The sequence below is a fragment of the Perna viridis genome, chromosome 9, assembly GCF_037379345.1.
Source record: "Perna viridis isolate PV_CMFRI_1.1 ecotype Kerala chromosome 9, ASM3737934v1, whole genome shotgun sequence".
NCBI classification, from domain to species: Eukaryota; Metazoa; Mollusca; class Bivalvia; order Mytilida; family Mytilidae; genus Perna; species Perna viridis.
The window spans coordinates 15,163,359-15,177,866 of NC_142453.1; the positions used below are offsets into that span (position 1 = coordinate 15,163,359).

Here is a 14,508-nt window from a genome sequence, read left to right on the forward strand (position 1 = left end):
CTCGAGGTAAAAATCCGAGGTGTTCTAAATGCACTGGTCATGTGAAAAAGAAAGTAGGCATGGGCTGGTTGCAAAAAGGAATTGCAGTGTTCTTCGAATATGACACTCCTAGAATAGTACATATTCGGAGTAAAAAAGTCGGTGTCATAAACAGACTAATACAGCTTGTCATCATAGGTTATATTATTGGGTACGGTCACTACGGATATTCATTAATTTAACTGTTTATTTGACTCAGTCAGTCATATTCTTCTGGGTGTAATTTTACCGATAGTACTTCTTTTATCCGAATACACCTGGAAAACAAGTACTATGCATAGTTCCACAGGGGCAGTCTTGGCAGTAAATCACCAGGCATCCTGCATGGTTATCAATTTTTATCCCTTATATGGTTGCAGTGGATGGATCCATCGGATGGTTCCACAGTGCACCAGACACCTCTTACCAAATCTCATGTTTTCAAGTGTAAGGGGAGAGCATGATTTGACTTATAAAATTAAATCAGTCATCGAGGATCGAACCCTAGATCGCTTAAATTCTAGTCATAAAGGCACTTGTTTAAAATAGCACTTGGTCAAAATGACACCTGGTTAAAATGGCACGTGGTTAAAATGGCACCTGTATATAGTTAAAATGGCACCCATCATTTAATAATATAAAAATAAATCCTCTGATATATTTAGTATTCTTCCTGGTATTTTTTGGAGGTTATTTATTTTGGATAGATATAAAATTAAAGTCTTTTTGCAAGACATATCATGCATTTAATTGTGATAAAAATGTTTTATAACTTCATTTATTTGGTGTATTGCTATATCATGCATTGACAGTAAGCCGACGATATCTGGCGGAGCACTGAACATTGGGAATGACAAAGTTTCATAAACGAACGGATTTCCCAGTCTTGTAGATCAGTTTGCAGCTGTTTTCCTATTAAATTTGTGTACAAATCCTCATCATCAGAACACCAGAATTCCTGGTAAAGTGTCAGAGGAAAGTTTTCAATTATTATGTCTGACCAGATATCACGCAAAACAATATCTCTATATATTCGACCACAAACAGAGCAATATTTCTCTGAAAGTTCAGGAATGTCACATAATAATTTCGTAATAAAATACGAGGTGCGAATTTTGCTGTAAGTTTTTGCTTCAGACCAGAATTTCGCAAATGTCACAGATCTATGAATATTTCGGAATCTGGAAAAGTTACAATTATTGTTTATACGATATTTCCAATTGTCAGTTTGAATTGAAGAGATATGTTGATTTACTATTTTCTTCCAAACTTGTTTAGGTGGAAAATGTCCATCGCTTGTAAAGGTAGCGAGATAACCTTCCAGTCTGTAACGGTGAAGTATATTGATGATATCGGGTATAAATCCTAATTGTTTTCATGATGGTTCGTATAAAAAGAGGAACAGTCTCGCAAGAAAAATGTTCTTTGATAGATTGTTATGATTAAGGCAACGTAGTTTCTGCAAAAAGAACAGCTTCCTTTTATTATCTGACTAATGATAGGATGAAGTCCAAGAATGCTCTCACAAATATCAGAGCGAGTGTCATGTTTTAAACGTAGAATGTCTTTTGCAATAAAGTGTTGAAAATCATTAGTTTTCTAATTAGTCCACATTTCGCAGCCTTATAGTAACGATAGTAAGATGACAGAATAATAAAATTTTAACATTACATTTGGGCTAGTACCATCGGATGAAATTCCTTAGTAGCAGTTTCTACCTTTACAACAAGAATTTGAAGTTATGTCATATGATTTGAATTGCGAGTTCAATTCAATACCTAAATGAGTTTGACTTTCGACCACGGGTACAATGTCTCCACCTATTTTCCATGCATAGTCTACAGGAGTAGGTCTCATATTCATTGAAAAACGAACAATAGAAGACTTGTTTGCACTGAATCGGAAGTGCCACTTCCTTGAATTGGAGCCAAACATCCAGCATACGTTGGATAGTAGCTGGATTATTACCGATGCATGATGTATTATCTGCTAGGGATGGGGTACAGCTAATAATGCTAATAATACCAGTATTAGGATTTGAATGTTCAATATCATACAATAAATCATTGATAAAAACTAAGTACAACAATCCTCACAAAACCTCACCCTGTTTCACAACTTCAAATACTTCGAAAAAACGTGACTGGTGCTGATTTACTACAATAGCACTATGCGTATCAATGTGACACTCGTCGATGATCTGCCACAATTTGCCTTTAACTCCTAACTGACAAAGGTTATACATTAAACCTTGCGCCATACTGTGTGGAATGCTTTCCTACTATATAAGAAAACAACATATACACTGTTCGACAATTCTAAATTATAATGTAGAGTTTCATACAAATTAAAGGAAGCTGTAAGGCAACTGAGATCGTTTTGAAATCCTTGCTGCTGAGGGTTCAGAAAAATGCTGTTTTCAGATAATACACCTTCCATTCGATACTTAACTATTTGTTCAAACAATTTTAGAGTGCATGAAAGTAAGCTTATTGGGCGATAACTGTCTGATGAGTTCTTCGGTTTTTCCGTTTCCTTTGTATAATGGAAAGATAAGTCCTTTTTTCCAAGAATTTGGGATGTGTCCACAAGAAACTACAAACTTTAAATAAAAAAGTCAGAAATCGTACAATCGGACCTCCACCATAAATAAAATATTCGTACTGAATATGGTCACACCCACCAGCTTTCCCACACTTCAAGTCTTACATGAAGTTACTGACTTCGTCTTCCGTTATAGCTCCACCAGTCAAAGTCCCCCTTTCTAATGTCAAGTTTTAAGTTCAAGATAGGACGATTCTACTCTATGTTTTACATCTACCTCATAATTGTCGTTTAAGGTTTCGTTATACAGGTCAGCAGAGTATTCCCTAAAGGAACCAGCAACTTCTACCTGAGAATTACTAACTTTCTGGTTATAAATATTTTCAGGATATAGTGTACTTTGAAATTGTTTTTTTAATTAGCTCTTCAAAATAATTAATAAAAATATTTTATTGGTAATACTTGTGACTAAATATGTGTGTGTGGGTGTGTGTGTGTGTGTTCACAAATTAAATTTTGATTAGAATGATTAGGCATGATCATCATATAATCATATTACTGCAGGGACATCAATTAATTAAAAAATATTTTACAAGCCAGTGACAAACCGATTCAGCTTAAGAATTAATCCTTTAGCCAACATTTCCCCCACCTTAACTCTTACCATGCTGTTTTGTTTGAAAAAAAAATGTCTATATTTCAATATTTTGCAAACATATGCAAATAAGTCACATTATGGTGCTGATGCTGACTGTTTTGTATAAATTAAAGGTAGTGATCAGAGGCAGATCCTGGATTTAAGATTAGAGTGGTGCACTGTTAACATTTTTTTTAGGTTAAACTCTTGAAGTAGTCCTTTAGAGCTGGTGCAATGTAGATATCTTTTGTGGAAAATTGGTGAGAAATTAAAGTTTCATCTAAAACCACCTAAATCTACCCCTAACAATACATGCTTTGCAAATTTTAGAGGGGGGGGTGCACACCCACCACGCCCCCACCTGAATCCGCCCCTGGTGATCACAGGATCGGATGAAGAGGTGATGGGAGGGTAGGTGTGCATGTGCAGGAAAATGCGTCTGTTGCCTGAAAAATTGTCATTTTCCACCGGATGTGGTGCTCAACGGGTAATACAGCGTCTAAAGTCTAATTTTTCCAAAGATTGTTCCTTCTGATGGTCATTTTAATTTTTTATCCCACAAAGACCAAACCCCACTTTTTACATACATATGTGGAAATAGTAACCCGAAAGGAAACCGTTTCAGCAGTGAAAGAAATTAACAGTAGACCGACTGACCAAGTCTATGTAAAATCAAGCAAGTCTATGATGAAATTGGCTTAATTTCCTTTGAAATGGACAGTGCGGTATATATAAAATTATGATGGGTCTGTGTTGACCAAACATTAAGTTTCTAACACTGTTTCAGGCGCATTTATGTTTAATCATGATAAGATTGTTTGTATGGAAACAATTTAACAGACATGGAAGACATTAAACTATTATAAAATAACTCTGGATTTTTTTTCCCGGAGGAAAGTATTTCTCACAGGATACTATTGGGTGTTACACTCACACGTTAAAATTTTTGCATGCAATGTAACTTGGTCTCAAAGATCACTTTCAGAACCTTGATAATGATTCAGATTTCCTACTTTATTGTTGTTGCTCAAAGGGCTATTCTTGTGAAGAGTTACCAGTGATGGTTCATTATGGCATGACTAACCTCCTTAGTTGGGGTGTGTTAGTAAACACAGTATTTTTTCTCACTCATTTTCTAAATTCAAATGATAATATGTTTTAAGTTTGTTCTTTTGTTATGTTATCCATTACTTAGTGGTACATGTATTAACCTATATCTTTCCCATGTAACTACTGGTTTTGTTTGCTATTGAATGTTCCCCTGCCCAGCGGTTGGGAAAAAATATTTATAAATTTGGGAAATATTAGGAGCCATTTTTGGAGTAGTTTGGGAACTTCCTCCATTGGGGAAAGTGACTTGTAATGGCTGTAAATTCATACAAACAAAATTGCTGGTCACAAATGTTCCTTTAGTAGCTTTAATTGTTATTCAGGGTGATGTATCCTTAATTCCATTAAGAACTAATAGCATGTGACCAGTTCTGTTGGAATGCTCCAGATTGACAGCAGGATATCACAGGAATTTGTTGATGATAAAAACTGTTATGACAGCAATTCCAACTCCTTAATGGATGCTCAATGGTGAAGTTGGAGAAAATACATTTCCCAGATAGCTATCTGCCATCTAGAAGAATTATTTGTGGCCCTTGCAATTTATGTCTAATCTTTAGTTAACTTCTTTCCCTGTCAAGGGAAAACCTTACTACTATTCGTATGACTGTTATTATCATTTTTTTATTCCGCCACATTTTGACTTTGTCGTTTCAAAAGAAATAAAGTTGAGTTGTATACCAAATAAACCTGTGTAGCTTCAGAAGGTGCAGAGTTACCCTGCTAATAAAACACGTGTTGTTACAGAGTTATTTCCCTTTCTTCAAAAATAAAACTTCACTCTTCTCCTCCAACTGTAATGCGATGAGGTGTTGTATTTGCATAATTTCATTTAGAAATTTTATATCATATTTGTTGAAACTGCTAATCAATAACTTAACTTTTATTTTATTTTAGCTTATATAGAAAACCTGTTAATCACTATTAGGTACTATATTCGTATACAACAAACTTGCTGTGGTGCGTTTATTATTTTTGGTAAATGATATACACCTCCATCTCAGTTTTCTATATAAACGTAAAACATTAGAATTTTAATATGCAAATAATTACAAATACTTTCCATTTTACGACGGTTTTGCTTTGTGGAATGTTTGTCATTCTTTTATTCAGTTCTTTCCCTTGAATTTTATCTCGTTACAACAATTCTGCATATCGACATTAATAATTTGTTTTATATTTGACACAAGAATACATATAATGAATTCACCAATTTACTAATATGCTGTGAATTTCATTATAATTGAACAGTCAAAACACCGTAACTCAAAATGATAATTTGTTAAGATCCAGTTTTTCCATTAATTTTCCGTTCATTAAAAAAGCGGCAGAAGTGTTAAATAAGTTTTTTTTTTCATAAATGTGGAAAGTTACAATAGGAAACGATTGATTATTGGGGTTTAACGCCCAATCAGCAATATTTCAGTTATATTCAGGCAATGAACATGAAATGATGATGCTGAAATGCAAAATGGGATGGGACACAGCAGGTTTCTTTAACGTGTGAGGAACATGGCATCTTGCTCAACATGGTGCACCACTGTGGTTTGCGGTCAGGTTTTCTGTATTATAGCCTGACAACCCCAGCATGTAATACGCCAAGGGTACCCCATTCCACCACCTCGAACACACAACCCAATTGCTCTGTTCTGAGCACTATTGAGTCGCCTTTTATGACGAGCTTAGCGGTGCTGGAGCCCTATTCTTTTGACACCTGGACCTGCACAGGGCAAAAAAGCTATTTTCTTTCTTTTGACATTGTTAGCTTCTGTTTTTACACGATGAGGATCATTATATTTGAAATTTTATTTCTTCAGTTTTAGTGCCTTCTGTTGCGTTGGTAACTTATTTTGTTACCTCCCTTCCCATTCATGATGTTTACAGAAAATAGTAGTATATACTGTTGTTAAAGATTCTTTTTGATTAACAAAATCAAACAAAATAAATCACTATGCAAATCATTAGTTTAGTGATAACTCTTTGTAAATGTAAAAGTTATTTCTAACATTTTCAATGTTTTTGTACGTCACCTTTTACAATGTATTGATGCGACTACTTGTTAGTTGGTTACAACTTTGTTAGTGGTGCATAATTTGAATCACCAGATCCTCATTTCAATACTTCCTCCCCACTAAAAATCTCTCGTTTAATGTATGTTTGAAAATTTGGAGAAAGATGTCGTAATATCACAATTAAGCGAAATAAATTGTTTGATATATGGGTCTGTTAGCCTACCTGGTCTTTGCGCCTGAACACAATCTTGAATTCTGTTGGAATCTTGGTTCTCTTGATTACCCTCCAACAACTTTATATTAAAGATAGTTTAGTTCCAATGTTGCGTAAAAAACAGTTTTTCAAAAATATATATAAATATCAGTATTTCAGATGAACTCCTGCGTTGAGTATAGTTTTCTCATTCTACTCAGATACAAAATTTTGTTCTGATTGCTTCATGAATGTTCTTTATTTGTATTGTTACATGTTACTTGTATTTGATCGCCTCGGAGCATAATACACCCATACCTTTGGCTTATGATATGTGAATCTTGTGACATTATATTCTAATGGAGTTACTTTATAGGAAATAAGAAGTCCCATATGTGTTTTATCGATACGATTTCTCATGTATATAGATAAAACCATTTATTATGTTGGGGTAAATATACACCTTTGGATCGTTATGGTGTATCCATCAGCACCATGAAAACTGATTTATTCAACGGGTCATAGTTTTCCTTTCCTCGTTTGTCTACCCCAGACTTGACTTTTTATGAGCAACTTGGCGGGTGTTTCTAGAAAAGCAGAGGATGCTTATCCTACCGGTGCACCCGGTCCATGCTCCCAGTTTTTAGTGGAGTCCGAGTTGCTCATTTACTTTTGTTACTTTGTATGTATGATTTTAGTTACTTTATGTTCTTTGTTGTGTATGTCTTTTTTCCATGTCTGGTCTTCGTCCCTGGATTACATTCTTTTGATTACCTCTATAACCTTGGTTCCCTTGATTACTCCTTCAAAATATCCATATTGTTGGTATTGTCAAAGATTAAAAAAAACATGTAAAGATAATAATAATAAAAATAACATTTACATGTTATTGTTGATCTTGAACTTGATAATCGGAAATGCAAGTTCTACTGTTTTAAATTGTACGTAATACAGGCAATCATGTATTTGATAATCTAAACTTGTTTTTTTTTAAAGTTATCTAAGATCTCTACATTTATGTTAAATAAATGGAACTTGAAGGAAATTTAGTAAGAACAACATAAGTACACGTGTAAAAGATACACGCTTCATATTTAAATTAGTGTTTTACATAGCTGGACGTGTCAGTTACAACGTCAAAAAGAATGAATACTTCATTCAGAGTTTCGAAGAGAAAATGTTTTTATCTTATTATTCTATTTTATTTTACATTTCTCTCTAAAGTTGGATACTTCTTACCCTGAAAAACACTGGGATTAAGAAATATTCACTGGAAAGACCGGAGCAATTGTTTTGCAACAATTATCCTTTAATTTTCATTTTATCATTTTGGGATTTCTATACCAGTCAGTTCCCTTTGTGAGATCACTATACTGTAAATTTGCATAATTTAAATGAGATATTTTTTCCATTTGGAGGAACTGTTGTTCCATTATTCATGTATGTACAGTAAAACCCATCTGAACTGAACCCTGATTAATCTGAAATCCTGTCCAAACCAGACACTTTTTATTTTTATAAAGTCCCTTTATTTCAATTTTAATGTATTTTGAACCTTAGTAAACTGGAACACTTGTCTTTACCAAACAAATTTTAAAGTTCAAAAGGGATTCGGTTTAGGCAAGTTTGACTTTATAATTGTATATAATATGTACCAACATCAAGGTATAACCTCACAAATGTATTTGATGCAGGTATGCTATTTATTGGAAAAAAGGCTACCAAGAATTTGATACAGTACAGAGTGCTGTGACAACCAAATTGAAAGGAGTGGTTTTTGTCAATGAAACAGAACATCCTGATATTACAACAAAAGTCTGGGATGTTGCTGAGTATGTTATTCCACCACAGGTATGGAAATATTGAAGATAATTTCAAGGATAACCAGATTTAAAGGAAAATCTTACTTTTGTAATATGAAGCTAGGAAAAACTAAGACAAAAACAACTTGTATGTTTTTTTTGTTTTTTTGTGTTGGACAAAATAGAAAAAAAAACAAACAAAACTTAAACGAGCAACTTTGTTCATATTCAAAATTTTTAAATGATTATAATCATAAATTTTGGAAAGATTCAAGTTCATTCAACATGCTTCAAGCACATGTCCAAAAAAACACTTTTTGTGATGTGACTATATTTTTTTTTGGGGTTCTGTGTTAGGAAGAGTCATATTGCATGTGAAAAACATTACCTTTGAAGAGTATTGACAAGTTTGATTTATTATCCAAATGTCATATATTGATTATTATGGTATAGTTTTAACCAAGCAGCATGACACCTTCTTCAATGTTTATGAATGACGTCATTTATGTTTACTTTCACTTTCAGGTTTTGGGGATGATATTTCACAGGTTTTTAAGCTAGGTTTAAGTTATATGTTGATCGTGATATTGTTTAATGTAAATGTTGACTCCTAGATAGATAGCAGTTTCGATATTTATTCTGATATTTCAAACATATAGATGTTTGGGGCCATGGACTATTTGTAGTGACGTATTTCACCACTTCACATAGCAACAGCATCAATGGAAACACTAGCCAATTAATTTGAGTTTTATAGAAAAAGAATGCGTTCATGGAAGAGAACCACTGGAATCTTGACACAGTTATGAAATAATATTAGAGAATTATCATGAGCCAGGGAATGAATTATTTTGAAGGTATAAATAAAGAGCAAGTTTGTCGAAGATGGCAGATTGCATTTGGCTGCAGTGCTGTCAACACCATTTGAAATATAAGGAAACAGCCATGGGCAGGACTTAATATTGCAAGAAACCATCATTAATGCAATCTCCCACCACACCGATACTGTCGTTTGGCGTTTATTGCGTTTTACAATATCATACGAAATTTTCCACCAATATAGGAGCACCACTGGAGGAATTTAATGGGAACCTGACTTTGAAATGGGTGAATTACAAGCATTATTTATGGTGGATAAGAAATAAGAAGGGACGTTAGGATGCATGGTTAACATCTTTAAGGATCATTTGATGTGGAAAAGGAACTATATATAGGAACTATTAACTGGTCAATACTAGTACCCGTGCTGACAGCTATGAACAATTACAATTTGACTAGGACTAACACAGTCACACAAGGCATACATTTTATTGAAGACACAGAAACAGCTATCACTAGGGGTCAATATCATTCTGTTTATATACCCTGCCGAATAGAAAACGCATTTATTGTAATAAATTTATCGTTCATTTTTAAATAGTTTATTTTGGTAAATTAGTTACCATGGTTTCAGAGAAATAACCAATTTCAAGATAAAGAAGAACTTAGAAAAACCAATGAAACAGAGACAAAATAACAGCAACTGAAAGAAAACACAAAGAAAACTTCAAGTAAAATGAGCAACTGGAACTCTGCCAAAAACTGGGATCACAGACCAGTTTCAGAAATTGTGATCACGGATCATGTTTGTTGCTACACTTTTGTAAATGTTTACTGCCTTGCTTCAGCTTGTACTAAGTCTGATTTTTTTCTTCAGGAAAACAATGCTTTCTTTGTGGCAACAAATTTGATAGAAACTCCTCATCAGACCATTGGTGTTTGTAATGAGGTAGGTACAAAACTGAAAAGAAACTCCTCATTAGACCATTGGTGTTTGTAATGAGGTAGGTACAACAATGAAAAGAAACTTTTCATCAGACGTTTGGTGTTTGTAATGAGGTAGGTACAACAATGAAAAGAAACTCCTCATCAGACCATTGGTGTTTGTAATGAGGTAGGTACAACAATGAAAAGAAACTCCTCATCAGACTTTTGGTGTTTGTAATGAGGTAGGTACAAAAATGAAAAGAAACTCCTCATTAGACCATTGGTGTTTGTAATGAGGTAGGTACAACAATGAAAAGGAACTCCTCATTAGACCATTGGTGTTTGTAATGAGGTAGGTACAAAAATGAAAAGAAACTCCTCATTAGACCATTGGTGTTTGTAATTAGGTACAACTATGAAAAGCAAAGTGCAATAAATATCATGCCATGTCATGATGCAAGTGTAAATGCCTGACTCATCTTATTTTGTGCTACAACCATAAATCATGCATTTTATCAAATTACAGTGAAAGTAAAAGTAAAAAAAAATCTTCATGATTTTCTTTACCTATTAGAAACTATGCTTACACTGTTAAGATGGCTGAAAACGAAACCAGTGAGCTTAGAAATACATTTCTTGTTTTTTACTTAGAATGGGTTTAAAAAAACTTTTGCATCCTTTTTAGATTTGTTTTGTTTGGCTACAAAAATTAAACTTAACTTTGCTCAGAAATAGGTCACCAGATGGAGGTGTGCATGGGCACATTGCATACTCCCAAGATGGCCAATATTTCTGAATGGCTGCCATTTAAAGAAAAAAAGACACCCAATACTTATGTTTATGAGGGTTTTTGGTGAGCCATGGTGAAACATTAACATATCTTCCCTTATAAGATATCCTTGAAATTCTGTTTTTAGAAGTTTTTTTACTTGGTAGACTTATCTTTTTAAGAATGATATTGAACATTTTTAAACATGTTACATAAATACCATTTAGGTCAAATTATAACATTCTACAGATGAATCAGGACAGAATGCTATAAATCAATAAATACTGGTTTTTCATCCTCTCCTGTGAAACAAGTTCGTGCTAAAAATTAAAAAAAAATGTTTGTAGACTGCTGACAATTAGCTCTCAAAAATGAGCTATCAAGCAACAATTTTCATTGAGGAATAAAATTTGGTGAGCAGATCGGGGAGAATTGCTTTTGTCTTAAAAACAGCAAGATCCACTCTCTGAATAGTAGTCTTTTTTAAAATGTTTTTGTTCTGACTCAAGCTGAGTTCTGTACATGTATTTCATGATTTAGTTCTCTGACAAATACTGACAAAAGATCTTATCTTAAAAATGCCATAGAATAATTTAAGAAGGTTTGATTTCAGTTGTTAGGTAGGCATTACCTAGAAAACTTTTTTCAAATTTTTGGGGGTGCAGCTGTATATAGGAGTCATGTCTGTCCATTTGACATATTCAAGTCTGTCCATTTGACATTTCGTCTGTCCATGTCCCCTGTGTAAATACTCTTAACCTATTGAATGGATTATAATTACTTTTATGATAGATGGCTATTATATTAATGTTCATCATGGTTGTCAATTTTATAGGGAAATAATAACCCAACTGAATGGCATTGAGTTCAGGTCCAATTTGATGGTAGGAGTTATTCTTTTGTGAGTGTGCTCACATTCATATTTTCTTGATAACTACAGCATTTACAGTTTTAAATGTATTTTCAGGATCCCAAAATAATAAGATCTAATTGTACAAAAGACTCTGACTGTCCTGATGGAACAGTACTGCCTGCTGGCAATGGTTTGTTCAAATTATTTCATAAAAAAGCTTCTTACATGTATTAAATCAATAATGGCAAACTGTATGTTAGTAATTTTCTTATGAAATTCTAAGTTTTGCTGTTTCCTATAAATGGTTTTCAGAAATATGAAAACAGAAGCATGGCTTACATTCACCTTAGTTTCTTTGAGTTATGTTTTTCACCGCTCTTATTTCCTAAACTTGCAATGACATCTAAACCTTGATACCTTAATTTCAGTAAAGTATAATTTTTGAAATTTATCAACTGCAGATACATGTGTAATCTTCTATTGTCTATAGTACATGTATGATGAAATCAATCAACCATAATACTGCATTACAGTATAACTTAGATATTCAAAGATTTTAAAGATTTGAAATTTTTCTCAACATATTTTGGCAGGTGTATTGACAGGAAAGTGTAATACAACAGCGAAATTATGTTTGATACATGCATGGTGCCCTGTTGAAAATGGCAGTCGTAAAGCGTAAGTCACCTTTCATTATACAAGTTATTCTCATACCTCCAGTGGTTGGCTGAGATTGTTTTGGGGGTTTTGAATTAAGGAATTAGGGACTAGAGGCCTAAAAGGGGCACATCAAAACTGGTCTAATTGATGTCTTGTGTTAAATATTTATATTCAACATTTATAACTGTATCAAGCTTGAATGGTGTGTCTTTATTTGTCCCAACTGTTCAGGATTGGATCTCAATGGATGTATCAAGGTCTCCCTTGTGAAGCATTTATGCATTTTATGCCATGAGTAAGGTTACTTTTATATTGTTGGGGAAAAGTTGTGAAAAATATTACATGTAGTAACACATGATGAAAAGTAAAAAAAAGCACTTATTAATAACTGTTTAGTGAGAATTATGCTGAGATACAAGTGCAACTTGAAAGATTTTTATATGACTGTAAATTTTTTTGTGGTTGTGTAATGGTATTAGGTTACAGACCACCAATTCAACCAATGAGCATTTGGAACGTACGCAAAAATAGTCCTACGCAGAAATTACCCCTGTTCCTCATAGTGCTGTGAAAAAAGTTCTCATCTTATTTAAAAATTTTAAACAGTTTCTGAAAGGAAAAACATTTCTGTACATTTTATAGGTGCATTTTGCTTCTTGTGATGTGAAGCCTAATCTCCATAATGATTTTTAAATATACCCCTATCTTGTGAAAACACTGGGATTTCCCATGCTATTTATAGACCCTTCACTTCCGGTGACCAGTACTGCACTGCAAGTCTACTAACCCCACATGCCATTCTGAGGATTGTGAGCTGACATATGTAGAATGATGCTGATATATAGTCCTCTGCAGGTTAAAGTTAAGGTAAAGTCCAGAGAAGCCATTGAATATTGTCAAATTAGCATAGAAGCCTATGGGAAGTGGAATTAGTGGTTTTTAGCCTTAAGTGGAAGCCATGGCAAAATGAAAAGTTTCTTGAAATAGCTTTAAACTACTTGAAGATCTTGTTAACTTTGCCATGAGAGGAATACACTACAAAAATCCTTCAAAATAAGCATTTTTTTAAGTTATAGGTCCAAATTATGGAAAATTGGTCTTTTTGGCTGATTTTTATGTCCTATCTTGTAAAAAGTGTAAAAAATTTAGTAAAAATATCAAATATTAAACTTTGAAGGCTATATTTACCTAAATATGGTGGTAATAAGCACTTGAAATCAAGTTTTGTGCAGATTTGAGCAAAAATTAGGTTAGAAATGAGGAAAAACTCACTTTCATTACTGCGGTTAAGGCCATATAAGCATTCCCCTATGGCAACATGGAAAATCCATTATTGAGCACTTTTTTTGCTTTAGGTGCCCTTTACTGGTCATGTTTTAATGTGAAAACACTGTATTTACAAATTTAAAGCCAAATATTTCACCTTTTGTGAAAATTTAAAGATTTAGGATTTTTGACATGTGATCAAGAAAAAGGGGGAGGCATGTCAGAAATAAATTTTTAAAAATAGACCAATTTCTCAGAAAATGATTACTTTTAAAACTATTTCTCCATTAATATTGTTAAAAAACAAGTTGTGATTGATATTTTTTATTTGAAAAGTCAGAAAAAGTTCTTTGCAAATATTTAATGCATTTAAGTATGGTAGAATATTGTCACTTTTTTGCTCGCACAACTTGGTTACCCTATATTTAAAAATCAAATATTTAAAAAAGTGCTTGTCACATTTCACTGAAACTTTGCAAATGCATTCAGTATGTGTGTAGGAAGATACCTGTATAGTTATTTATTTTTTCTAAGACAAAAAGTGACTCTTTAGGTTACAGACCACCAATTCAACCAATGAGCATTTGGAACGTACGCAAAAATAGTCCTACGCAGAAATTACCCCTGTTCCTCATAGTGCTGTGAAAAAAGTTCTCATCTTATTTAAAAATTTTAAACAGTTTCTGAAAGGAAAAACATTTCTGTACATTTTATAGGTGCATTTTGCTTCTTGTGATGTGAAGCCTAATCTCCATAATAATTTTTAAATATACCCCTATCTTGTGAAAACACTGGGATTTCCCATGCTATTTATAGACCCTTCACTTCCGGTGACCAGTACTGCACTGCAAGTCTACTAACCCCACATGCCATTCTGAGGATTGTGAGCTGACATATG

At 33.5% G+C, this 14,508-nt stretch overlaps 1 protein-coding gene across 7 annotated transcripts in view; it reads left to right on the forward strand.

Annotated features, from left to right (window-relative positions):
• The first annotated feature begins 27 nt into the window (after positions 1-27).
• Positions 28-14,508, forward strand: part of LOC148606925 (P2X purinoceptor 4-like) — a 30,762-nt gene continuing 16,281 nt past the window's right edge. For all 7 annotated transcript variants that reach the window (XM_088544011.1, XM_088544013.1, XM_088544009.1 and 4 more), the window contains exons 1-5: positions 28-190; positions 8,209-8,365; positions 10,013-10,084; positions 11,799-11,874; positions 12,278-12,362. In XM_088544011.1, coding sequence (XP_088400137.1) covers positions 60-190; positions 8,209-8,365; positions 10,013-10,084; positions 11,799-11,874; positions 12,278-12,362 — 521 coding nt within the window. In that variant the 5' untranslated portion in view covers positions 28-59. The remainder of the gene's footprint in view (positions 191-8,208; positions 8,366-10,012; positions 10,085-11,798; positions 11,875-12,277; positions 12,363-14,508) is intronic.